Source organism: Panthera onca, chromosome X (genome assembly GCF_046562875.1).
Source record: "Panthera onca isolate mPanOnc1 chromosome X, mPanOnc1 haplotype 2, whole genome shotgun sequence".
Taxonomy (NCBI): domain Eukaryota; kingdom Metazoa; phylum Chordata; class Mammalia; order Carnivora; family Felidae; genus Panthera; species Panthera onca.
Window position 1 is genome coordinate 109,950,778 of NC_138357.1, and position 26,783 is coordinate 109,977,560.

The window sequence follows — 26,783 nt, forward strand, 5'->3', positions numbered from 1 at the left end:
GGATCTTGCCTCCTAGGAAATAAACACCTTCAGGGGCAATGCAAGACTTTTGTATATTTTGGAAAGATCCTCTCTCATTACCTTGTTTTGTTTCTTTAGACTGCTTTATCACGTTTGAAATTACGTTATTTGCTAACTTGCTGACTTATTTTCCTTCAAAGCTAAGCTCCCTAAGGGCAGGGATTTTTGTCTATTTTGTTGCATTCCCAGCATCTACAACAGCGTCTGGCGCACAGCAAACGGTTTAATAAAAATTCCTTGAATGAAATGGAGAATCAGGTCGTAGGGTAAAATTATGAAAACTCTGGCTTTAAATATTTCTGGGCCAGCCAAAATCTCCAACTTTCAAACACTAGGGGGCAGCCTAAGATTAGAATAGAAATGTTTTTCCATTTAGGTCAGAGGTTCCTAACTTTGCTTATGTAAAGCATCACCTCAGGGCGCCTTTAGACGTTCTGAAGACCCTGTCGGACCCCTGACTAACTAAATAGGAATCCCCAGAGGGTGGGGCTCAGGGATCACTACTCCGTAAGGCTGCCCAGAAGATTCCGACGTGCAGCTAAGCGCAAGAACCACAGACTGGGATCCGAGGCGTGGGGGTCAAGGTGGCGCGACCTTCGGCGAAGCGTGATAACGGAGACAAGCTCCGAGGATCCCTCGCCTCCACGCCGCTCCCTGGCCGTGCTGTGTGGGGCCTTTAATCAACAATGGCGGGGATAGGCCTGTCCTGTGGGCAGCAACACGCCCGGCGCTGCCGATCCAGTGGGAATCTCCTCGGAGACAGGCTCCCGGCCAATGAGCGAGGCTGCAAGAGCTCGGAGCCCACCCGGCTCCGCAGAGAGCCCTTGCCCCCGGCCAACAAGGCCCCGCCTCTGGGCTGGAAGGCCCCGCCCCTGGGCGGCTGCCCCCGCGAGAGTGCGGCCGTGAAGGGGGAGGTCTGGTCCCGCGCTCGCGCTCGCCTTACTCTCGACTTCCCTCCGCCAGCTGTCTCGCGTGGCCCGGGTCTCTGGTCGCGCGCGCGGCCTCAGGGCAAGATGAGGCGGGCGGCGCTGCGGTAAGTAGCAGGGGTCCGGCGTGGCCCTTTCGGGAGGGTCGCCGGCGCCCGCCCTCCGCGCTGCTAGCGGGTCCGGGCGCTAGGAACCGGCCGCCGGCTGGCGAGACTGACGCAGTGGTTTGGGGGGGGGGGGGGGAAGTGGGGCCGGGTGGGAAGGGGCGCCCGCCTTCCGCTACGACGCCTGGACGCGTGCCTTCTGCCCCCGAGTGAAGCACCGCGACCCCCACTCCTGGAGCGGAGTTTGATATTAAAAGCGAAGCGGCACTTGGAGGAAGTTGGGTGTTCCCTGAAATTCCTTTCTCTTTGCTCATCACGGGTGTGGTTTGGGGGTAGCCGCTTGTGAGAGAACTGGCGTTTAGCACTCCACCTTACTTCACAGCTCTTTGCCCTCCTTGGGAGAGCACTTTTAGGGTTAAGTGCTTGACCCACTTGGACTCCGGGTTAAGTGTGTTGTAATGTGGGGAGAGATTGCGGGGCACCTCTTGGGCTGCCGGGACCTCAGTCAGGACTGTGCGCCTAGGTGCCGGAGTCCAGCTCCAGCAGGTCCAGGGATTTCCGAAGGATGAACGGCGTGGGCGAAAAAGTGAAAATAGAACAAAACTAAAATAAAAAACAAAAATAAAAATGGGCACAGACAACAGCAGTGTGTTGAACTGGCCGATTTATTGTAGCAAACGTGGCATTATATATGCGAGTGATTTCCTTGTAACATACGTCGTCTATGTTTTTTAACATTACCTAATTTTGAAAATGTTCCTATGTGTCATCAACCTTTAAGAAAGAACATGGCGATTTTCCCCTAATTTTCCCGCATACCCTTTGATTATTAATTTCTTACATTATTCCATTATGCATCTGCATTTGTCTATAATTATCTATAGTCTATAAAGCATTTGCTTTGCCGTTCTCATGAAAGGCCCTCCATTTCTCAACACCTCAAGTGGAACAGTTACAGGGACATGACCTCCTAACCACATGAGACCGAGGCAAGGTGGTGTCTCGGTCCGAGGTGCCAGGAGGGGGCCAAAAACGCCTTAGAAACCCTTGCCTCACACATTCTCAGACAGTGCACCTAGGAATTAATTAACCATTCTGTACCGAAACCGACTAGGTTTCAGTCATCATCTGGAATGCCTCCCCGGGGGGCCAGGTGGGCCTAGGGGTTGAAGTCACCTGTGCCCAGAGATACACTCCTTAGTTGCCGGAGTGAGGCTTTCAAATCCACGTCTCTCCTTTGCTGGCTGCCTTTGCTGGCAAAGGCATGAGGCTATCCTTCCTGTAAGTAGAGGAGTCTCCATAGGGGATGGCAAGGGCTAAACATAAGGCCGCACAATTTCTGGCGGAACCTTATTTTCTTTCCTAATGGTTTTTTCTCCAGAGGGCCTGTCGAGGGCAATTCCCCAGCAGACACTACCCCAGGTAGTTTTAAGGCCGAATTACCTAAAAGTGGGAGGACAAGAAGCTTCGCTGTCGGTGGGCCGCCTGGCAGTCACCAATCCGTCCACAGCCCGGGCCTTGCCGCTCAGGCTGGGATAGCTTGGCTTCCAGCACCTAGGACTTCTGGTGCTGATTTGAACTTTACCTTGAATGAGCAGCAAGGCCCTGTAAGGTGAGGTGGGGGGTTGATTAGGCTACTTGGACAAGGAGGATGCCTTTTTCTGTGTGTCACCTCCCAGCTTGCCCAGTTAAGGCCTCGGGACTTAGACTCTAGGACAAGTCTGGCTCTCCCCCAAACCTTTTCAGCTGAGCACTCCAGCTGTCTCCAGCTTCTTTCTGCCTGGCTGGGCCCCCAGGGGCCTCACCCCTGTTCCAGCTTCTGGAATCATGCTACAGGTGCGCCATCTCTCCTTGTGTGCCCATACTGGTTCTGAATGACTGATCTCTGTCATTTGTCTTAGGGGTCCTGGATCTCCCTCACTATTCCTGTGGATCTTGCTATCAGCTGAAAAAGGTTCTCTGTCTCTCTCTTGTGTATAGCACTTAAAAATAAAAGCTTTATTAGCACTGTTTAGACAGAGTGAAAGTCATTATGGGAAGGGCCACAGTTGACTTTAGCTTACATTGGACATGATGTGAAGGGCCTTCTACAAAGCTCCATGATCTTGCCATGTGCCTTTTCCCAGGAAGACTTTCTTGATCTCCTCTCCCCCAGTTTGGAAGTCTTTTTCTTTGTACTAATAACTCTTATAAACCTGCTTTCCTTTCTTGTGAGTCCTGTTGAACCTTAAGCAGGTACTCTGTTAGTTGTTTAGTGAGGCAAAGAGTTCATAAATGAATACAGACTGTTCAAGATGATTAGGTTATTTGACTAGTGTGCAGTCTTTGTAGCTTATTTTTCCAGACTCAGGAAAGAGTCACTGAATTCGTTTAGTTTCTAAATTGAGGCATTTCCCCGGGGTGGAGGGCCTATGAATGGCATTGCCTGCTACTGTACTGGAAACTCTTCCCAGACACCTACCCTAAGCTTGGGACCCAGAACAGAGCTAAGACCCTTCTTTTCACACCTTAGGTGACTTCTGTGACTTCTTAGGCAAGCCATGAAGAGATTGGGCTCTTTGGTCTCCTTTCATTGGAAAGTTTTAATCATGGAGTCCTACGGCCTGAGTGTCCCAAGGCCTCTTGACGGTTTCTTCTAAAGGCCTAGGGATTTTGCTGTAAAACTCCCTAGGTCTTATCAGGGAATAAGCCAGTAACCCTGTGGTACTGAGGTGTTGGGTAGTGATTAAACCCTTCTTCCTCTCCCTCCACCTCAGCGCTGTATATGTAAAAGGGAAGTAGCCTGAGATTGTGAAAAGAGCAGCTTGCCTGCAGATGTGTTCGTGTGTGCATGTGTGAATGTGAACTTCTTTATCCTTATGACAGTCCCTTAGGATAGGTACTATAATTACCCCGTTTTACAGATGAAGAAAGTTTTGGCGGGGGGGGGGGGGGTGGGCGGCATAGTGGAGTTAGTCCTTGCTTGTCCCGGCATGAGGTAGTAAGAATTTACTAATAACTTGAACTAGAATGAGTAATAGTATCTGGAGTTCTTGACCTTGTCAGTGCCTTGCCTTCTTCAGCTGTGCATTCAGATTACTTTGTCAATTTCTGATATTATATATGTGTTATCCATGATATGATGGTGGTTAGGAGTCAACACTTAAGATTAACAGTGAACCAAAACCAACTTAAACAACTTGTTTTGGCAGACTAGGTTAGGTGCATTTGGGTAAATCGTTTTTATTTTGTTTGGGGATTAGGAAATTTCTGCCCACAATAAATACTCTGAGTCTGGAAAGGGTTAATTCTGTTTTCAAAGTTTATTAACTTATAATTGGATTTAGCTTATTTATTGAGGAAATATGGTGTGATAATAAAGAACAAAATAAATGTTCATAATTAATTTACTCAGCTGTTTACCAAATTGATTCAGGGCTTCTGAAGCTAATAAAAAAGCAAGAATAAATCCATTAAACCTGGTTGATATCTTTTATTTATTTTGTAGATTGTTAGCTAGTTGGTCTCTTCTCTCATGAAATGTTTACTCTAGTTAGATGATTTATGGAGTAGCCTCATATGCAAATATATAGACCCTGGAGAAACAAGTACAGATCCTTACAAGAAAGTGTATACTGAGGGTGTGGAATGGTTAAGTGTTTTGGGAGGAGGGGCTGGTTTTGGGGGTTGCCGGGATGCCATAGAACCTACTCTAGTGTTTTTTATCTTGTTTTGTAGGCTTTGTACCACCTTGGGCAAGGGGCTGCGTGCTTCTGGCAGAGGACTCACTCAAGGATCCGAGAATCCCGAGAAACAGAGAGTCCTCCACATGCATGAAGGCAAGCATGGGTGTTTGTGTTTTAGGTCCACGTGGTGAAAAACCCTGTCTTATTTGGGAGGCATACAGATAGGTACTTTAGGGCGAATGAGACATACTAAACGTAGATTTTTCCATAAACTTCTCATTTATAAGATGGTCAGAATAACTTTGGGTAGAGACCACATTCAGAATTTGAGCTTTGGTTCCTAGGAGCCTGGGAGACAGCTCTTTTAATTAAATGGCTTCCACTTTCTTTGTGTTGGTACTGAAGGGGAAAGCAGAGAAAAAAGAGACCTGTTGCATAAGAGATGGACCCTTCAGTTGCAGCAACTAAATGCTCCTGATCTATAGTTTTGTTAGAGGGACAGTTAATCCATGCTCAGTTGAAGTTAATTTCAATTTCTAGTCTGATATGCAAACTATGGCTGTCTATATCAGTTTAGGAGTATTCATTATGAACAAAATTGTGGCTTCAAAAGGTACAAATTATATATATACGTACACATGTATATACATACGCATATACATATATATAATTAAAATTTCTTTAAAATTTTTTTATGTTTATTTATTTTTGACAGAGAGAGAGAGAGGGGCAGGCAGAGCGTGAGTGGGGAGGGGCAGAGAGAGAGGGAGACACAGAATCTGAAGCAGGCTCCAGGCTCTGTGCTGACAGCACAGAGCCTGTTGTGGAGCTCCAATTCACGAACCATGAAATCATGACCTGAGCCGAAGCCGGATACTTTAGCCGACTGAGCCACCCAGGTGTCCCAAATATTTAATTAAAATTTCTACTTCTTGGCCCTCACTACCCCCTTTATTCATACTCTGACTAAACTAGTAATAATCATTATATGTCAGTGAGCGTCGGTAGTCTGTGTACTACTTGGCATACTTCCTGTCCATTCTTTTATTCAAGGAACTCAGGAGGGAAAAAAGTCAGAAATAAGACACATTTACTAGTGGTTACAGGCATACCTTGGAGATATTGCAGGTTTGGTTCCAGACCCCTGCAATAAAGTGAATACAGTGAGTGAAATCAATTTTTTTGTTTCCCTGTGCATTTAAAAGTTAGGCTTACACTACACCGTAGTCTATTAAATGTGCAATAGGACTATGTCTAAAAACACAGTGTACGTATCAAAACAGTTTAAATAGTACCACCAAAGCTCACTGATCACGGATCACCTTAACAAATATAATAATAACGAAAGAGTTTGAAATATTGTAAGAATTATCAAAATGTGACACAGAGACATGAAGTGAGCAAATGCTGTTGGAAAAATGGCGGTGATGCAGTGTGGCCACAACCTTCCAATTTGTACAAAACATACTTTCATGGAGCACAGTGAATACAATAAAATGAGGTATGCCCATATATTCTGCAGTTCTCTCTGATTTAGTTGTAATTAGAGTTTGTACCAAATTTGTGGTGTATAACAATTATTTGATAGAAAAATCAACTATTTTTTCGTTAAAGTTTAAGTGCATGTTATCTAACCATATTTGGTTTTGATCACTTAGCCATTGAAGGACCAAGTATTGCTACAGTTAATTTCCCATAACTGGAATATATACTTTTAAGTCCTATCTAAATGCTAGGAAAAAAACATGACATCAACATGTGAAATCCTATAGACTTATTTTTTAGTCTTGAATTTCTACTGCTTATCTAATTTATTTTCCTTTTATCCATATAGCATGTTCACCTATACATGTGAATCACGGTGTGTGTGGTAATTAGTATCGACTTTTTCTTTAAGTGCTTAAGCTTCTTTGCATTAATTCATTCTTGCACTTTTTGGGCATTAACTAACATTAAATTACGTTCTTTGCTTTTCCTTGATTTACATCTTTGCTTCACTTTTGTGGCTTAAACTTTTCTAACAATTAGGATAGTATAAATATATGAAAGATCAGTTGGAATGAGACTCCTATTTGAGTATCACTGTCAGTCCCTGCACTAATCAGTCTGCTCTACCAACTGCCTATAAGAAGCTAGGTGAGGATTTTGGTCATAATATCTCCATCATAAAGGGTCTCCTACTGACACTGATACTACCCCACCCGATGAATAATTGGAGTTACCCTGTTTTGTTTGTGTATGTAAATCCCAGTGATTGGCACAGAGTATTCTTTTTCTCACTAAGGAGACAGTTAGTTGTTTCACGTTTTTGGGAAGCACAGGTTTGATCCCTTCCTTGAGCTGTTTGTTGTGGCATTAAATGGAAATTAATGGATCTTTAAAGCTTTTGAGTGCATGGGTCGCTTTTTATAGTTCTTCAACTCATATCCATAATCCAGTTCTAGTATTTTTGTTTCCTGGAATGACCTCTTTATTTTTGTTTCAGTTCGTGATAAGTTGCGGGAGATAGTAGGAGTCTCCACAAACTGGAGGTAAGCACGCTTGTGCTCATTCATCCTTTCACCTTTAAAGTGGTATGCTAGGCTGTATTTAGGCTCAGCTGATGGTCTCATTGTAGGGGTGGAGGGAGCCCTGTGTTTGGAAATGGGTTGAGAGGGTTTTTTTTACTTGCGGGGAAGACCAACATTCCAACATACTCATCATTTGATGTATTCTTGTCATAAAATAAAGTCATTTACCTGTACTCTACATTTTTCAAAGTGCATTCAAGTATATTACCTCAATGATTCTCTACAAAACTTGTGACATGCTTATGGCATATGTTCCTATCCCTTTTTTACATATGATGAAACTGAAACTCAGAGGGAGAATGAATGAATTAAGGATCAGGGTTTGGGAATTAAAACTCAAGTTTCTTGGTTTTTCTATTTGATGCAGCCTGGCTCCTTTATTACTTCTTGTCACTTCACAATTAACCTGATCTCTCAGTATTTCCCTGCTGTGAAATAGGATAATATCCCTATTGGTGCATAGAATTTTGAGACTAAAATGAGATAAAAAGAAAAAGCAATCACTAGACATACAGTAATCTATTGTTGGTATAGAAATTATCTAATGACTTCTTTTTTAGCTATTTATATGAAAAATTTCAATGTTTTGAAAAGTAGAAAAGATGAATACCTCTGTCTCTACTATCTTGATTGGTACTTACATTTTTCCAGATTTGCCAATATGCATATGTTGGCTGAATTGTAATTTACTTATTCATATAAGTGAATTATAGGTATCATGACACTTCATACATCTCCAATAAATAAATATGTTCTCTTGTGTAACAAAGTCAGCAATCGTGTGTCTCTCCAACAAACAAGATATTCTCTTACTTGATGAAATATACAGTAATTCCCTCATAGTATATTACTCATCCGTACAGAATTTCTCAACTGTTCCCAAAATGTCTTTTATAGCTTAAAAAAATATCAAGATCCAATAAAGAATTGTATATTGCATTAGTGGTTATGACTCTTTGGTTGCTCCTAGTCTAGAATAGTAGACAATTATTCTCCCTCCTGTTTTTTGTGTACGAGCTTGACTTTAAAGTTTTTTTTTTTTTAAATGTTTATTTATTTAGTTAGTTTTTTGAGAGAGAGAGGGAGAGAGAGATGGACACACATGGAATGTGAGCAGGGGAGAAGCAGAGAGAGTAGGATACACAGAATCTGAAGCAGGCTCTAGGCTCTGAGATGTCCACACAGAGACCACTGTGGGGCTTGAAGCTACAAACTGCAAGATCATGACCTGAGCCAAAGTCAGGTGCTTAACCGACTGAGCCACCCAGGCACCTGTATGAGCTTGACTTTAAAGAGACCAAGCCATTTGTTGTGTAGAACGTTCTATGTTCAGGATTTCCCTGGTGCTGTTTAACTTGTTTCTTTATCTCTTATACTTTTGGTAGGCTAAACCTTTCTGGCAATACTACTTCATAAGTGAAGCTTATCTTAATTAATGACATTGTCAGCATTTTAGTTTCCTATCCCCTTGGCGCTCTGTCTCTTCTTTTCCACTTTAATCATTTCTTTGTCTTCCCTTCCCATCTCCTTTTCATGTACTTTTCCTCTTTACCTTTTGCTTTGCCTTTCATACTTCTTTTAGATATAGTTCATTTTTCTTCCTCTGTCTCTGTTTCCTGAAATCGAAGGCAGAGATAGAGATAAACATAGACATAGACATAGAGAAAGAGAGAGAGAGAGAGTGAGTTGGGGGCACAGAGAATGTGAGAATTGTCAAGGTGAGAAATGGGAATATGGGATTCAGTGGCCACTTTGTTCTTTAGCCCATATATGTATTTGTGCCCATCCCTCTATTTTTAATTTTGATTTGAAATATTCTATTTTTTGAATACACCTTTTGATGAGGGTGAATATGTGGTTTGTTTAAGTATATTTATATCACTTACAAGTATGTATCACCTTTTTTATTTATAAGCCCAAGACATTTTAACAGAAAGTTTTTAATTTCACTGAGTGCCAAGTGGGGATGGAGGGAAGGAAGAGAAGGTGAGCAGGTCCAGACCTTTTTCCTTCTTTGATAGGGTCTGACCAGCCTGAATGTCAATGGCATGTGGGATCGCACTGCCCCCTGTGTTTCATGTAGTTTGCCTCCTTTCTTCTCAGAGACCATGTGAAAGCAATGGAGGAAAGAAAATTACTTCAGAGTTTTTTGGCTCAGTCACAGAAAGGACTGCCACCCAGGAGAATGAAAGACAGTTATATCGAGGTTCTCTTGCCTTTGGGTAGTCAGCCTGAATTACGAGAGAAATACTTGACTGTTCAAAACACCATCAGGTAAAACGGCACTCTTTTTATTTATGTCATTTATTTGCTTTTATTTCTTTTGTTACTAAAACTTTGAGATGTAATTTACACACCATACTGTCCACCTATGTAAAGTGTGCAGTTGTGTGGTTTTAGTATATTTGCAGAGTCGTGCAGTCATCGCTGCAATTTTAGAACCTTTCATCCACCCAAACTGTGTTATTCATTTTTTAAGGGGTGATCGTCATGATTTTCATTTAATCACAGTGTTATTTGTTTCACAGATTTGGCAGGATTCTTGAGGATCTTGACAGCCTAGGAGGTACTGGTATTATTTTTGTATTTCTAAATAGATAGTTATAGCTATATATTGAATCATTTGGCTGGAAAGGGCCTTTTTAATTCTTTAACTTGCCCAGATGAGGACATTCTAAAAGAGCAGTAAAAGAAGGGCAACTATTGCCTCTGAATTGTCATAATTTTTTTCCTGAAAATGTAGATTCCTGCTGAACAGTTATAATCCGAGTAGTCCTTCTTTCTAATAACTTTTCAAAAAGTCTTAAGTTTTTGGAAAAGTTGTTCGTACAGTACAAAGAATTCTTTTTCTTTGAATCATGTGAGAGAACAGTATTTCCTACAAACCAGGACATTCTCCTACATAACCACAATACAACTGTCAACATTGGGAAGTTAACCCTGATACATTAGACTGTTTGATTCTTGGACGCAACTCAGCCTTCACCAGTGGTCCTTTGTAGCAGAAGGAATCCATTTCTTTTTTTTTTTTTAATGTTTATTTATTTTTGAGAGAGAGACACAAAGAGTGTGAGCAGGGGAGGGGCAGAGAGAGAGGGAGACACAGAATCTGAAGCAGGCTCCAGGCTCTGAGCTGTCAGCATAGAGCCCGACACGGGGCTCGAACCCACGAGCTGTGAGATCATGACCTGAGCCGAAGTCGGACACCCGACTGACTGAGCCACCCAGGTGCCCCAGAAGGGATCCATTTCTTAATCACATGTTGCATTTAATTGTTGTGTCAGGAATAGCTCCTCAGTATTTCTCTGACTTTCATGACCTTAATACTTTTGAAGGTTATAGGCCAGTTCTTTTGTACAATTTCTTTCAATTTGGATTTATTTTATGCTTCCCCAAGATGGGATTTGAGACATGCACCTTTGGCAGGAACACCACAGAAGGGATGATGTGTTCTTATTGCATCTCATCAACTGGTGCATAATTCTCATTTGTCCCATTACTGGGATGTTAACTTTGGTTCTCTGATGAAGGCAGTGTATGTCGGGGTTCTTCACTGTAAAGTTACTCTTTGCGCTTTTGTAATTAACAAGTACCTGGTTGGCAGGTAATTTCAGATCTTATAAACATTCCATTCCTTCTCAGACTTCCAATGTATTATTTTAAAATCAGTATGGACTCAAGGATTCCTATTTTATTGAATGGATTGTAATATGTCGCTGTCATCTCTTGTGGTGCTCAAATTGTGCCGGGACTGTCCCAATCCCTTCAAGCTGACTTCTGTGTTTTTTTAATGTGTCCCCATCATTCTTTGAGCACTTCTTTACTTTCTGGCACAATAAGACCTCCTAGGCTCATTTGTACTTTCCCTGCCTCAGTCCTGGAATCAGCCAAATCTCCAAGGAGCTCTGGTTCTTTTTGATAGGGAATGGTAATTAGAAACCAAGATAGGGGTACTGGGAGTGGTCACTGCTGCTGGGGTGTCACTGCTCCCATGTTCTTTCAGTGGAAAAGCTGGAGAATATTTGCACATGCACATAAATTTATATCTATGTCTGTCTATCCATCTCTGAAGACCATGGGCTCACACTGGCAGTTGCAATTCTGGATCAGCACCACAGTTTCATTCATTTCCCCCTTTTCATATTTGTAATGCCTCTTCCCAGCTGGCTCCATTATTCTAAATCTATTTACTTGTTTGGTAAGGTCCCCCTGTATGTAGCTCATTTCTTATCTCTGCCACCCCTAGCCTCTCATGGATGCTCCCCTCACCTCACTGGGATTCATACCAGGTCCTGTTCTGCTGGGTCACCCTCCTCATTGTGTTCAAGCTGCAACATGCTGGGCCATTGCTTTTGTTGCCTTCTCTTTTTATGTCCTCCGGCCCTGTTTGGGCTTTAGCACCTTACTCTGGGCTACCTTGCTTGCTCTCACTAATGACTTTTGGACTGAACTGTTGGGAATGGGTTTAAAGAAAGGGTCTAATGACTTCTACAATATAGAAATGAGTCCATTGTTAGGCTTATACCTAGCTGCATGTTTCTTCAGATTAAATAAATTCAGTTAAACATTCTTATTGGCGTTTTAACAAAAACTACACACACGTGCGCGTGCACACACACACACACACACACACACACTCTTGACTTTGGTTTACTTAGGTGTCCCTAAATACACAGATTCCCTTGGCATTAACCTGTTTTTTCCTCATTGCCTCCTGTTGATGGCCATTCTTTTCACCTCTCCACTTGATTCTGTTCCTTCAAGTTCTTTAAAGAACTTGCCTTATCACCTAATCTTTCTCTCTCATATTGCAAGCCGTTTCTCAGCTTCACATTCCCTCACCTTCTAAACATATTCAAGGCTCTTCCATCTTATAATGGAAAGTAGGTAAAATCTCCTTCCCTTAGAACACTGTCAAACTATCTTTCTCTTTCACTTCAGAGCTAACTTTATGGAAAGAGTTGGAAAAAGTCATTTGCTCTTACTGCCTCTGTATCATGACTTCCTGTTTATTTCTCATTCTCACACTTGCTGGCTTCTGTTCCTCAGAGCCATTGAACTGCTCTTGCCAAGCTCTCCATTTTCCCCCTTATTTTGTGATCTAATGGGTGCTTTTCAGGGTTTACCTGACCCTATTGTGGTTCCTGATAAATATTGTTGAGCTCATCCTTGGGCTTTGTGACACTTCTACCTCTCTGGCTGTTCCTTGTTCCTCTTTTCCTAGTGATCTTTTGAATGTTGGTTATCCCCAGGGTTTTGTCTTCTCCCCTTTTTTTTGCTTATCTGTACACTCCCAGAGCTTCACTTGTTATCAGTATGTGGAATACTTAGGAACCTACATTTCCCGCCCTGCTTTTCTGAGTTCCAGATCACTTTGCCCTCTCGCCTATTGGACATCTCCATTTGGATATGCCCTAGGCTTCTCATATTTAACATGTTGAAAATAGTCCATTTTATTCTTCCTCTATTCTCTTTTTCAGTGAATGGTGTACCATCTTCAGTCAGGCAAGCTAGAGACCTGAGATTATTAACATATTGAAGAGATTATTAAAATATTCTCTTCTTTTCCATCGATACTGACCTAGGCCAGGCACATATGATTTATTCTGTGGGTACCACAGAGGCTTTAAGTGGACTTTCTTGCCTTTAGCCTCTCGTTCCCCCAGTGCATCTGTTAGGAGGTGCATGGATGGAAGGATTTTTTTGTCACTTAACAAATATTTATTGGGTGCAGACCCATGTCCTGAGGGCTGAAGATACAAATTTGAATGAATCATGGGGGAAGCAGGGAGGCCACTAAACACAGGAGTATAATACAACTTTAAATGCACAGAAGCATGCTTAGCTTATTAAAATATGGCAAGTATACAGATAGTCTCAAGGTGGTGTAGGAGTCAAAGGTGTTAGGAGGAAGGAGGAATAACTCTAAGTGAAATGGTTGCTTCATGATAAGGAGTCAGAGGGAAAATAGATAGCTGAGTCCTTGTGATTTGTTTCTCTTTTATGAAGATGTTTGATGCTGTTGGACTCATGTGCTGGGTTCTTTTTCTAATTGAGGCAGTGTGTCTCTGTGGAGTGGTGATGGGCCACCTGCTGGGCTTGGGCTTTAGACTTCGGCTTCTTGACCAAATCTAAAATTGAGTGGGTACTCAGATTAGAAGATCCCCAAATCACTTCAATGTGTAGAAGTCTTTGGACCTAGGATAAAGCTGCTAGTGGGATATGGGGGGATTGGGTCTTCAAAACGAGATAAGACTTTTTATGGATTCAGGGATTCAGTTGTAAATGTTGAGCAATAATCTTGCGTTTCCTTTCTTTGGTTCTCTTCTTTTTTCTTACAGTTCTCATTTGCTACATGCACACCAAGATTCATTCAGCTAAGGCGTCTCCTCTGTCTATAGTTACAGCCCTGGTGGACAAGATTGGTAAGCAATATTATTTTCTATGGATACTTAGAATTCTTAGTAATCACAAGAGATTATTGAAATTAGAGGAAATATTTTTGTTTTATGGAAAAATTTTTATGTATATATGTGTTTGAAAATGTCTCATGGTATATACTAAAATACATATTTATTAAAATGATCTTTGAGTGGAAGGGTTTTGCATAATTGCAGTTTTTTTTTTAGTTTTAAAAATGTTTGTTTATTTATTTATTTTCATGATGTTTATTTATTTTTGAGAGGGAGAGTGCAAGTGGGAAAAGGGCAGAGAGAGGGGGAGACAGAGGATCCAAAGCAGAGCCTGTGCCATCAGTAGAGAGCCCAGTGTGGGGCCTGAGCCCACCAACTGCAAGACCATGAACTGAGCTGAAGTCCGATGCTTAACCGAGTGAGCTACTCAGGCGCCCCTCCAGTTTTAGTTTTTATATTCTTTGCATTGTCTACATTTTTCAAAAAGGTATACAGTTCTCTTTTGTATGTCAAAAACGTTGTTTTTAGTTTTGAAGACTAAAAAAAAAGAAAAAAGGAAAAGTGGTGGAATTTGCCAGAATATAAAATGAAATTTTCCTTTTGTAATACGGAAAATTTGGGGTGTGGTTTGAACTCAGATTGACTTTCTGTTTCGCAGATATGTGTAAGACGAGCTTAAGTCCAGAACAGGACATCAAGTTCAGTGGCCATGTCAGCTGGGTTGGGAAGACATCCATGGAAGTGAAGATGCAAATGTTTCAGGTATGTGTTCGTCTAAAGGTTGCTGGCTTGTTCCAATACAACCAGCTAGTCCCAGCGAAAGAAAAGCATATTTACCTATGCTTTTTACCTATGCTATACCTATGACAGGTATATAGCTCACCAGTTCTAGAAAAAGAATTGAAAATTCGTGTCATGCAGATGGTGGGTTATTAACGTGTTCTTCCTGGACAAAGACTGACACTTTGTTTGGTGTCTTGGTTCATTGTTTATTACTTTCAAAACATGTCAAGGTGCTTATTTCTGGTTTTGCCCCAGAGAATTTCACAAAAGTCTGAGTTACATCAGGCACGAATGGTACTTACTGGTCACTGTGTTAGTTTCCTCGGGCTGCTGGAACAAAGTACCAAAAACTGGGTGGCTAAAAATAACAAATTAATTATCTCACAGTTTGGCAGCCAGAAGTCCAGAATCAAGGCTTCAGCATGACCATGCTCCCTCTACAATTTGTAGGGGGAGAATCCTTCTTTGCTTCTTCCTATCTTCTCATGGTTTGGTGGCAGTCCTTGGTATTCCTTGGCTTGCAGCTTGAACCCTTTGATCTCGGCTTCTTTCGCCCTTGGGTGTCTGTGTCTTTGCGTCTCTTCTCTTCTTCTTCTTTTTTATTAAATAATCTCTGTGCCCAGCGTGGGGCTGACACTCATGACCCCAAGATCGAGAGTTGCATGCCCTACCGACTGAGCCAGCCAGGTGCCCCTCTTCTCTTCTTATAAGGACATCAGTAATATGGGATTAAGGGCCCACCCTACTGCAGTATGACCTCATCTTAACTGATTATATCTGAAACGGCCCTATTTCTAAGTAAAGGTATGTTCGGAGGTACCAAGGGGTAGGACTTCATATATTTTTGGAGGACACAAGTCAACCCATAACAGTCACTTAGACTAAATGTAGCAGTTAGGAACAGCCCGGCTAAGGAGCAGAACTTTGAGTAGCTGTTATAAAGAAATGAAGAAATTTGACAAGAAACATGTACCTCAAAGAGGATAATAGCACAGAAATCAGATAATTCAGAGTATGTCCCACGTTTCATTGTGAAAATTTATTTAAGAATGACTCATTCTGGGGGCACCTGGGTGGCTCGGGTAAGCTGCCAGCTTTGGTTCAGATCATGATCTTGCGGTTGAGTTTGAGCTCTGCCTTGGGCTCCGTGCTGACAGTGCAGAGCCTGTGTGGAATATTCTCATTCTCTCTCTCTCTCTCTCTCTCTCTCTCTCTCTCTCAAAAAAAAAAAAAAAGAATGACTCATTCTGGTGAGCACAGCATAACATATAAACTTGTTGAATCACTGTGTTGTACACCTGAAACTAATGTGACATTGTCAACTATGCTCAAATAAAAAAAATAAGGAAAAAAAAGAATGACTTCTTCAGTTACGCCAGAGTATTTAGTAGGCTCATTATTCAGATAGACTTTTTCTCTTCTGGAATTATGAAGTACTTCACCTTTTGGAAAAAGTCTAAAGCTTGTTCTGCAGTAACTAAAGTTTTTGTCAAAATAGTTAAGTAGTTTTTTATTTGGGGCTCTCTGTAAGTAGTTGGATTCTTTAAGTTCCATGTTGTCATAGCTGACAGTAATACTGTTGTTAGAACAAAACACAGTAAGCATGATGGGGATGCTGCTATGATTAGTCCATACTGTTTTTTTTTTTAAGTTTATTTGTTTTGAGGGGTGGAGAGGGGCAGAGAGGAGGAAGAGGAAGAGGAGGAGGAAGAAGAGGAGGGAGAGGAGGCGGAGGGAGATGGAGGGAGGGAGAGAGAGAATGAGAATGAATATCTCAAGAAGGCTCCATGCCCAGTAAGGAGCACAACTCGGGGCTTGATGCAACCACCCTGGGATCATGACCTGAGCCGAAGTCAAGAGTCGGACATTTAACCGACTGGGTTGTCCAGGCGGCCCCTGTCTGCATTTTTTAATCTTCATGGTTGATTCCTAGACTGCTCAGATTCCTGCCATAGGAATCAAGGTAATTTGAATCTGGGCCAAATAGGTTGAAAAGAGTTACAGGAGTTATTGTGAGGAGAGGGCCAATGAAAATCACTGTCAGACAAGTACAAACTTCTGTTTTAAGTTTGTATTTCTCATTGACCATTTTGACTAGTAACTCAAGACTTGAGTGATCCTTTCTATTCCAGATAGGAAGCTTGGCGGTAGGTGCTTTGCCTCTGGTTTAGGTACATGTAGGTTTAAATCCCAACTCTGCTGCTTATTAGCCATGTGAATGTGGGTAAATTACTTACCTTCTCTGAGTTTGCATTTTCTCAAGTGTAATGTGGAAACAGTAATAGTACCATGTTTTATTGTGTGGTAAGCATGAAATGACAAAACAACCTAACCATAGGAATTAGTTGGTACATTGCCTGTCACACAGTAACCACTAATCAAATGTTGACAATAATGTTCATTTATTATCATTACTATGGAGGTGGTCCCAAATATTTTCTGGGCTTGACCTTCAGACTCATCTTTCTGCACACCTGTTTTATCTCTCCTCCTACACGTGCTCTTGCTACCTTAAATCAGGTGTGTGACAAACTGAGTACCTCAGCTTCCTTCCCAATCCTGATCCTCCTCCATTTCCCCCTTTGCTGCCCTGGGTCCAAACCTTTGTCATATCTTTAATTTCGTCCTTTCCTATACAGCCTTTTGCCAAGTCTTGCAAATTCATCACCCATAGCAACCCACCAGAGAGTTCTTTCTTCTCTTTCCTCTCGGCCTCTGTGTTTCATTCAAGGCCTCACTGCCTCCTTTGTGAGTACCTTAACTGTCTTTTAATGGTCTACCTGCCTCTAGTCTTTGCTCTCTCTGTTAATTGTACAGATTTTTATGAGTTAGATCTTATAAAGGCAATCTTAAATCACATTGCTTTCCTTCTCCAAACCCTTCAGTGACCATTATCTGTGGATTAAAGTCTGAACTCTTTTGACTAGTTAGGATCTAAGGTGCTCCACAAACTAGCTCCCACCTGCCTTTACAACTGTATTCCCTCTGACTTATCATTCCTATACCTTCTTAGAGCTTGCTGCTGGACATTTTGAGCATTCAAAGAATAGGGAGTTACTCATTTTTGCATTCTTTTTTTAATGTTTGTTTATTTTTGAGAGACAGAGAGAGAGAGAGAGAGAGAGAGTGTGTGAGCGAGGGGAGGGACAGAAAGAGAGGGAGGCCAGAATCTGAAGCAGGCTCCAGGCTCTGAGCTGTCAGCACAGAGCCCGATGTGGGGCTCAAATGCACAAACTGAGAGATCATGACCTGCCCTGAAGTTGGACGCTTAACCGACTGAACCACCCAGGGGCCCCTCAATTTTGCATTCTTGATGCTTGGCACTAGTAGGTGTTCATTATAATAAACCATAATGTAAACAGTGAGTGAGTAGGATGAGTATCATTGCTTATTCTTTTTTCTTGCCTGAAATCCTCATGTTCTGGCTCCACACATTCGTATTCTACCTCTGCTTCCAGGCCACCTTATGCTCAATCCTTCCCTGATCCTTCCAGCTCATAGTGCCTGTTCCTTCCCCATGACTTCTGATTCTTCCTCCTGGTACCTGCTCTTCTCCTCTGCAGAGCTGCATATGAACACATCTTTTCTCTTTGACTACACTGTAGGCTCCTTGACATAAGCAGCATCTGGGTGTGAGTCACCTAGCCCACTTCCTCGTGTCCATTCATTTAACATTCACTTAGCAGTTTATCGAATGCGTGTTCTGTGCTCAGTGTATAGCAGTGAGCTAAACAACGTTTCATTCTCTTACAGTTTACATTCTGGTAGTGCTTGATAATTTTCTGCCTCAACTCATATACATCATCAATCATTGATTATCTTCTATCTGCCAGTCTTTGTGCTAAGTGCTAGGCATACAAATGTGAGTAAAAATGGTCTTTGTCCTCAAGAAAAGCGTGCTGCAGTCGGTGATTATGATATACAGATGGTCCCTGACTTAGGGTGGTTTGACTTCCTATTTTTTGGCTTTATGATGGTGTGAAAGAGTGTTCAGTAGAAAGTGTACTTTAAAGTTTGAATTTTGATCTTTTTCTGGGCTGGTGATATGTGGTGCTGGGCAGTGGCAGTGAGTTGTAGTTCCTGGTCAGCCACGCCATCAGGAGGGTAGAGGACTGACGCACTTGCAACCCGCCTGTCCCCATATGGCTTTTCTGTTTTATACTCTCTGAACAGTATTAAATAAGTTCCCTGACATATTCAACACATTGTTATTAACGAGGCTTTATGTTAGATGCTTTTGCCCAATTGCAGGCTAATATAAGTGTTCTGAGCATGTTTAAGGTAGGCTAGGTAAGCTGTGATGTTCTGTAGTTTATGTGTATTAAATGCATTCTTGACTTAAGATATTTTCAATTTATGATGGATTTGTGGGGATGTGACCTCGCTGTAAGTCGAGGAGGATCTGTAATATATTAAGTATCATGCAGCTTTTCTCAACAGAGGCACTACTGGCATTGGATGTAGGAAAAATTCTTAGTTATGCAGGACAGTCCCCCGCACTGTGAGGTGTTTAGCTCCTTGGTTACCCCTGCCCGGCTAGTGATGTCCCTCAAGCCGTGTGACAACCAAAACCAGTTCTGCACATTTCCAAGTGTTCCCCGTGGGAATAGTATCCATCTCTGTTACATTGAGTACCACTTTCAGGGAGGACTTTATTTCCACTCTGGTGGCAAACCAAGGAAGGGATGATGAACTCTGCCTGGGGAGGGGGCAGGGGTGGGGAAAAGTGTCTTGAGGAAGGTGGCTGTGAGGAAGGCCCAGGCTCAGGCATGGATGGGAGGCATTCAACAGCACGGTACATTCCAGACCTCCAAGTTGTCAGGTGTGCATAGGGAAAGGTTGCAGGTGTGAGGGGCGTGTTTGGTGAGCAGAGAGGAATCTGGACTCTGTCGTGGAGAGCTTTATATATATTGCCAGCAAGCTTAGAGCAGATGTGGGAAGAAGGTTGAGGGGGAAGGCGATGTGGGCCTGAACAGACAGCAGCGAGGAGGACTAGTGAGGAGGTTTGTTGAAGAGTGAGCCTAGTATGCCCTCAGCTTATGATAGGACTTTATGATATAACTTCCCTGGAAGTACAGATTCCTAGAGAATGAAGAAGTACCTCAAAGCCTCAAAGGCTTGTACATTGTAACTATTTCACTCATTACATGGAATGACCAGTGATCCTTACCCCTTCTTGGGAGCCCCCTACGCTCAGCTAAGGGGGCACAAACGTGTGCTGGTAGCTGGCATACTGAAGTTACCTGAATATTCTAATGTCCATGAGAGCGGTGGGCACTTCACCTGGCTTTGTGTGCCATTGTGAGGACAGGTAGGCCTCAAGAAAGCCAGAACTTTGCATAATGCAGGACAGTTAAGTGACATTGATGCAGAGGGTCCCTCTGTGACCCTTGCCCTTGAGTCTCAGTCACGCACACTTCCAAAGCCTGTAGGTCATGTCCATCCCAGCCCTTCTCGCATGGTGTACTGTTTGAATTTTGGGGTGTCTTTCTCCTTTTCCAAGACCACAGCCTTCTTGGTCTTGCTCCATTCCCACCCAGAGCTTAGTTCTGTGTCTGGCAACTCAGCAGATGGTGGTTAATGATGCACTTTTCTTTTTTTTTTTTTTTTAATTTTTTAATGTTTATTTATTTTTGAGACAGAGGGAGACAGAACATGAGTTGGGGAGGGGCATAGAGAGAGGGAGACACAGAATCTGAAACAGGCTCCGGGCTCTGAGCTGTCAGCACAGAGCCCGATGCGGGGCTCGAACTCATGAACCGTGAGATCATGACCCGAGCCGAAGTCGGACGCTTAACCTGATGAGCCACCCAGGTGCCCCAGCACTTTTCTTTTTCTAATTGCAGCCCTTTCCAAAGCATGCATGACATCTGTTAGAATTGTCATAGGTCTTCTTGTTAAATGTATTTCTTATGTCTGTATTTTCTTTCCACTGTTCTTTAGTTACACGGCAATGAATTTTGTCCTGTTTTGGATGCAACCTTTGTAATGGTGGCTCGTGATTCTGAAAATCAAGGGTAATTGCTGTTTTTTCCTAATTCTTTATTTTGGAAAACTTCAAAGATACACAAAACTGGAGAGAAGACTATAATGAAATTTCCATATACTCATCACCTAGACTTAGAAGTTTTAACACTTTTGCCGTATTTGCTTCATCTCTTTATTAAAAACGTATTATTTTCTTTATTATATTTTATTTTTTTAAATGTTTATTTTTTTGAGAGAGAGAGAGCGAGAGACAGAGTGAGCAGGGGAGGGGCAGAGAGAGAGGGAGACACAGAATGTGAAGCAGGCTCCAGGCTCCGAACTGTCAGCACAGAGCCCGATGCGGGGCTTAAACTCACAGACCGTGAGATCATGACCTGAGCCAAAGTTGGACGCTTAACTGACTGAGCCCCTCCAGGCGCCCCAATGAATTCATGGATTTTAATAGTAAATGTATTTCAGTAAGTTGCAGCCATTGTTCTTGATGCTCAGAGCATACTGTGTTTGGGCAGTGGGAGCTCCTTTAAGCCGGCTCCTGGAGTAAACTTGTTTCACATTTCCCCGCCAGTCTTCCTGTTCTCTGGTACGGTGGGATATCTTGGGCTCACTTAACACATTTTCTTCCTCAGGCCCAGAATCAGCCATTTCTCTGAGGAGTCTTGGGGTTCCTCTTAGTGAGTACTGGTATTTAGAGACCAGAATCTGGGCACTAGAACTATATTTTCTACTCATTTGTCATTATTTCTAAGCCTTTTCAGTGGACAGAGTTAGGATGTATATTAAAAAGCAACAAATATCGGACCTCGTGAGTTAATGTACCATCAATTCCAAGTCAGATTGAACTTTACAGATTTTAACTTATTTGGCTTCATACTTTTTTCCCCTTAAGTTGAATTCTTGGTTCCTAACAGCAGTCACCCGGAAGGCATTCGAACGGGGGGAAAAAACTGTTGAACTGTGGGGGGTGGGTTCTGGGCTGGGAGGAAATAGTACAGGATTGCTATTGGTATAGGACAGGGTCTGGGGGCCTGTGGGAATCTAATTTGTATTAGAAACTTGAGGTAGGGGTCCTCATTGAGAAATCTTTGCTGCCTCATGAAAAACTGCCTTGGAAGAGTGAGTTAAGGTCAAACAGATGTGAGTGTAGAATGCTGCTCTTCACTTTCCCACTGGGCTGGGCAGACCTGCGGGTCCTAGGGGCTGGCCCTGGGTGGGGGACTCCTTTCCGGCCCTGTGGCATTATTTAAAATTTCTCTCCCATTGTTTCCATTGTTGTTTCATCAAATCTTTGGATTCTACCACAGTGAAAGCACCCCCCTCTTTATCTGTTTTCTCTTTTGAGAAATTTGCCACCTTCAGAAAAGTAGAATGATGCAGTGAGCACCCAGAGAGCCCTCACCTTCAATTCACCAATTGATATTTTGTCTTACCCTCTCTATATAAATACACACATGTACACACTCTTTCCCTGAATCATTTGAAAGTAAGTTTGAGACTACTTCACCCCTGGATAGTCCATCATCTGTCTCCTAATAATAAGGTTATTCTGTTACAAAGCCTCGATGCCTTTATTATATCCAAGAAATTTAAGTGAGACAGTTATGTTATCTAATATACAATCCATATTCAAACTTTGCCATTTGTCCCTAAAATATCTTTTATAGCTCTTTCCCCTGGGTCAGTATCTGATTGAAGATCATGTATGGCATGTAGTTATTATGTTGTTTTTTTTTTAAAGCATCCCCCTGCCATTTTCTATCTCTGAAGACGTTGACATTTTTGGAAGGGTCCAGGCCAGTTGTCCTGTAGAATGTTCTACAGTGTATTTTTGACTGTTTCCTCGTTATGACAGTCAGGGGAAACTTTTTGGTGAGAGGCAGTGTTCTTTTTATAATGGGAACTTTCTAGTGTACAGCTTACTCTGTAACTAGAGGGCTCCTTACTTGTTCCTGGGTTATTATATGAAACAGTGAGTAAGCATTACCTAAAACAAACAGCAGAGACTTGGAAACCAGTGGGTAAATTGTTCACCTTCCACCTTTCCTGGGGAAAACTGTATTTATAAGCCTCTTAAACTGTATTCTTTTCTTTTCTTCTCTTTAGGCCGGCATTTGTAAATCCACTCATCCTTGAAAGCCCAGAGGAAGAAGAACTCTTTAGACAAGGAGAATGTATATTAATTTGTTTATAATAAGATACGGTTCTGCAAAGCACACTAGCTGTACTGCAGAAGAGGTTATTTAAGAGCATGTATGGACTGTTCATACCAGTCAAGTAGTCTTATTCATGCTGAGAATTTATTGAAATTAAAAATACCTTATTTTTGGTTCCAGAATCCATAGTTTAACAGTTTTCCTGATTAGACAATATTTGTTAAGTGCAAAAATTTGTTTTCTCATTTTTAGTAAAATGGGAAATGTATCTTAGTGAAATAACTGCTGGTCAGGGCTCTGGTTCAGGATGGTCTTTTTAAAAACTTTTTTAAATGTTTATTTTATTTTAGAGAGAGAGAGGCAGAGAGAGAGGGAGACGGAGGATCTGAAGTGGGCTCCACACTGACAGTGCAGAGCCCAATGGGGGACTCAAACTCATGGACCATGAGATCATGACCTGAGCTGAAGTTGGACGTTTAACCAGCCGAGCCACCCAGGCGCCCTGGATGGTCTAAGTGTGGTCTTTAAGTGGTCTCACACTGAGCCAGTGTAATTTCCGTGTGAAAGCAGGGAGTCGCTGGACACTTTATGTAGCCTCAGCAGCCTTCTTTGGGATATATGTACAATTTCCGGTGGGCTTTTTGAAGTCAGGAGATACTGCCTTTGTAGGGTCCGAGGCAGCCAAGGTCAGTAACCGCAGTGTTGCAGTGGGACCCTCCTGATCGTAGCTCCTTGTCGTCCTGTGTTCCAGTGAACAAGGGGAGAAGGGTTGCCTTCAGCTCCACGTCATTACTGAAAATGGCTCCCAGTGCCGAGGAGAGGACAACCATACATGAGATGTTTCTTAGCACGCTCGATCCAAAGTAAGTTAGGGTGGTGAGATTCCAGGTTGGGAAAGCATTTAAACCTTGGCCTTCTCCAGAGCCACGTGGGCCTCAACATCTTGGGAGTTGTTTGCATATATTTTACCTTTCATCAGTAAAAGCATGGCATTAAGAGGGTTTCCTGAATCTCCTTTTGTACAGGACTATAAGTTTTCAAAGTCGAGTTTTACCCCCTCATGCGGTGTGGATGGAGGATTCAAAACTGAAGAGCTTGGAAATTTGCCATCCTCAGGTATTGTAAGCCAATGAAAAATCTTCTAAAGAGGATAACTTGCTTTGGTGATTCTCATCTAAAATTTGATCCGCCTTCAAACTGACCTCTGTTCTGTGGCATTGTTAATTCCTTTGTTCTGTATATGAGGGTGGTCGTGAGCTTGTATTTGTTAATAATTATTTTATGCCCTATAGGAGCGGAACATTTTCAATCGGATCTTTGGCGGTTTCCTTATGAGGAAAGCGTATGAACTTGGATGGGCTACTGCTTGTAACTTTGGGTGAGTTTGGCAGTGTGGCGCCAGTAAAAGTATTCAGCTTCTGAGAGACAGTTTGCAGTACCCCGTTGAAATGAACCATTTTAGGCCAGTCTGGATGTGTTGGGGTATGTGCTTTGTTTTTCAATCAATTTCACACTGATACCACCTCCACTTGGTCTTCATTTTCAAAGGCTGTTGCTCTGACTTTGTCAGTTAGTGCATTAAAGACCTACTGAGAAAAGGTGATGACAATGCAGAAAGGAAAAGATAGAGTGGTGATCTCGTCATATTGGCATCCCTTACCATTTCTCACTGGTATGATTATTTGCCCCTTCCCTAGGTTTATTCTCTTATCATTCACGTTTTGCTTCAGCTGATTGTTAGGGGAGAAATAGACATCTGAATTTTGTGTTTGACCCAAATTCTGCCTTTGTCTGTTAGTGGTTCCCGACCGTTTGTAGTAGCAGTGGATGATATCATGTTTCAGAAACCCGTTGAGGTTGGATCACTGCTGTTTCTTTCTTCGCAGGTAGGTGTGCGATGAGGGATGAAATAAATTTTTTATCACTCGGGCCCAGAAGAGAAGGTTTTTTTTTTTTTTTAATTCTAAAGCCACTGTTTCTCTTATGACTGGCTTTTCTCCCCTTCCTAATGCACTTGACTAACTATCAGGTCTAAATCTCTTAGGTTTGCTTTACTCGGGACAATTACATTCAAGTCAGAGTGCACAGTGAGGTGGCCTCTCTTGCGAATAAAGAGCATATGACCACCAATGTCTTCCATTTCACGTTCATGTCAGAAAAAGAAGTGCCCTTGGTTTTCCCCAGAACCTACGGAGGTAAGCAGCAATGTCTGTCCTTAGTGAATGGAAGAACGTATAAAGAAATTTTTCTTCTTTTAAATTGTTGTAGGAAGTATAGAGATGCCTCTTAGCTCCAAGAGCGTATCTCTAGGAGATAGCGCTTTCGAGGGTCTGCAGCCTTGACGGCCAGGATGCCTAATGGCCTGCAGGCTGCCGTCGCTGCTCTGCCTGACCTGGCTACCGTCTGAAGGGTCAGTCCAGCTGTAAGCGGCCACTGGTGGTCAGAGACTGGTGCAGCCACAGGAAAGGGGCACGAGTCGAGGCTCACCCCTCAGGATCCTTGCACACCCCCAGCCCGACAGGGCCTGCCTAGAGCCATTTTTGCAAGCTCCTTGTTGCCCTCTTGTTCCCAAGTAGCCTAGCTGTCTGTACAATGATTTTGTAAGGTGCCATGGGCTTCTCCATGGTTCTCTCTTTTGTGTTTCAGAGTCCATGTTGTATTTAGATGGGCAGCGGCATTTCAACTCCATGAGTGTACCGGCGAACTTGAGAAAGGACTACCTTGTGGAGCCCTAGGAAAACCATGCTTGTTTAAGAGCAGCCCTCCACGGTGGCATAGTGCCTGTTGAAAGCCCGATCAAGTGTTTTGGTTTCAGTCTTTATTCTCATCCTCTGTTGAGAAGAAGAATGTATTCAACCTTTAGGATGATCAGCAAAGCAGAACAAGAGAGTGGCTGGGTGGGGCAGAGGAAGAGGGAGTTATTAAACAATAAACACTCTCAAGACAATTTAAATTAGAAACCTACCATGTCACCTCCTGTGTGGTAAAGAAATGAGGGCAGAATGCCTTTATATGCAGTTGGAAACGTTTCTTTTCTTAAGCTTATCACAAGCTATCCGTATGTGCAGTTTCCTGCCAAGGTATTTGGAGGGTATTCCTTAAGCCTGACGCTGCAGTTCCCCTGTATTGTCTAAATCCCATCAACCCTACATGAGTCCTCTGTGTTTTGCCTGCCTCTCCTTCCCAGCTTTGGTTGTTGGCAGGAGGCAGATGAAAAGTCGGGGTGAAGGGAGCGAACAAAAGGTAAGGCATTTGGAAGGATTTGTGGGAAGCTTTAAGCCTAAAGCCATACCAAGAGGAGGTGTTCAGAGATGATCTGTATGAGGACACACAGGACCATGTGTTCGTTCTTTCGTTCACCAGATAGCTTTTCACACTCTACTCGGAGCTGGCCAGGATATATCTGATTCAAAAACAGGAACAGTGACAATAATGGCTGCTTATGCTTGCTGAACACTTGCCATGTGCTAAGGCACTGTCCTGAGCACTTGACGTGTATTAGCTCATGTATTTCTTCTACCACCACTAGAGGTAGGTTCTCTAACCCTCTCAGGTTAGGTCACTCAAGCACAGACAGGTTAAGTGACCTGCTCATGGTCTCACAGCTAGTAAGTGGTGGTGCTGGCATTCAGAGGCAGGCAGTGTGGCGCCAGGGCACGCTTGACCAGTACATGGGACTGCTTTCTGTGTCCAGGATCATAGTGTCACCTAGGAACCCAAAGGGAGGTATTCTCATGAATCTAGCCAAGACAAAGTTTCTTTCTTGATGGGATGGGAGGTCGATTGAGTCCGGGAGAGACAAAAACCAGGCTTTTGGGAAGAAAAGAGTCCTCTCTGGCAAGGTGTTTCCCCACACTGTACTTGCACCATCCTGAGCTTCTCTGGGCCCTTCAGTACAGCATTTTGCAGATTTACTGTGACTCGGTGGGGACTCTGGGAGTTGTGTGAATGTGTTAAGGGCAGTTCAATGAAGAGACCTACTGTCTGCTGTCGTACAGATTATATGTTATACATTTAAACATTTTTTGCTTATTCACTGAGATTCTTTCTAGAACTTTTCTTGCTATTCTAAGCATGGTTCCAGTAAATATCCTAAATAGCTAAAATATTTAACCTTTAAATGATTTCCTTAGGAAAATTGCAGAGAAGTGATACCTAGGTCA

The 26,783-nt window shown here is 42.7% G+C and overlaps 1 protein-coding gene across 4 annotated transcripts; it reads left to right on the forward strand.

Moving 5' to 3' along the window:
- The first annotated feature begins 880 nt into the window (after positions 1 to 880).
- On the forward strand, positions 881 to 26,656 carry ACOT9 (acyl-CoA thioesterase 9). 4 transcript variants are annotated; one of them, XM_081794244.1, is made up of 17 exons: positions 881 to 1,054; positions 2,433 to 2,663; positions 4,769 to 4,869; positions 6,551 to 6,577; positions 7,202 to 7,247; positions 9,390 to 9,560; positions 9,815 to 9,852; positions 13,628 to 13,711; positions 14,358 to 14,461; positions 20,426 to 20,499; positions 22,571 to 22,638; positions 23,372 to 23,483; positions 23,646 to 23,736; positions 23,913 to 23,998; positions 24,419 to 24,506; positions 24,665 to 24,815; positions 25,267 to 26,656. In XM_081794244.1, the coding sequence occupies exons 1-17, from the start codon at positions 1,035 to 1,037 to the stop codon at positions 25,353 to 25,355; spliced, it is 1,581 nt and encodes a 526-aa protein (XP_081650370.1). In that variant the 5' UTR covers positions 881 to 1,034; the 3' UTR covers positions 25,356 to 26,656. The 4 variants fall into 4 exon arrangements, with proteins under 4 accessions (XP_081650370.1, XP_081650371.1, XP_081650373.1 ...); XM_081794245.1 differs by lacking the exon at positions 6,551 to 6,577; XM_081794246.1 differs by lacking the exon at positions 2,433 to 2,663 and having other exon boundaries at positions 887 to 1,054.
- The last annotated feature ends 127 nt before the right edge of the window (positions 26,657 to 26,783 follow it).

Bases quoted from the DNA above. Each gene is read 5' to 3' on its own strand.
- ACOT9 (XM_081794244.1), top strand. From the start codon at position 1,035: ATGAGGCGGGCGGCGCTGCG. The intron at 6,578-7,201 runs GTGTGTGTGGTA...TTTTTGTTTCAG, and splicing joins ACCTATACATGTGAATCACG to TTCGTGATAAGTTGCGGGAG. The intron at 20,500-22,570 runs GTAATTGCTGTT...TCTTCTCTTTAG, and splicing joins CGTGATTCTGAAAATCAAGG to GCCGGCATTTGTAAATCCAC.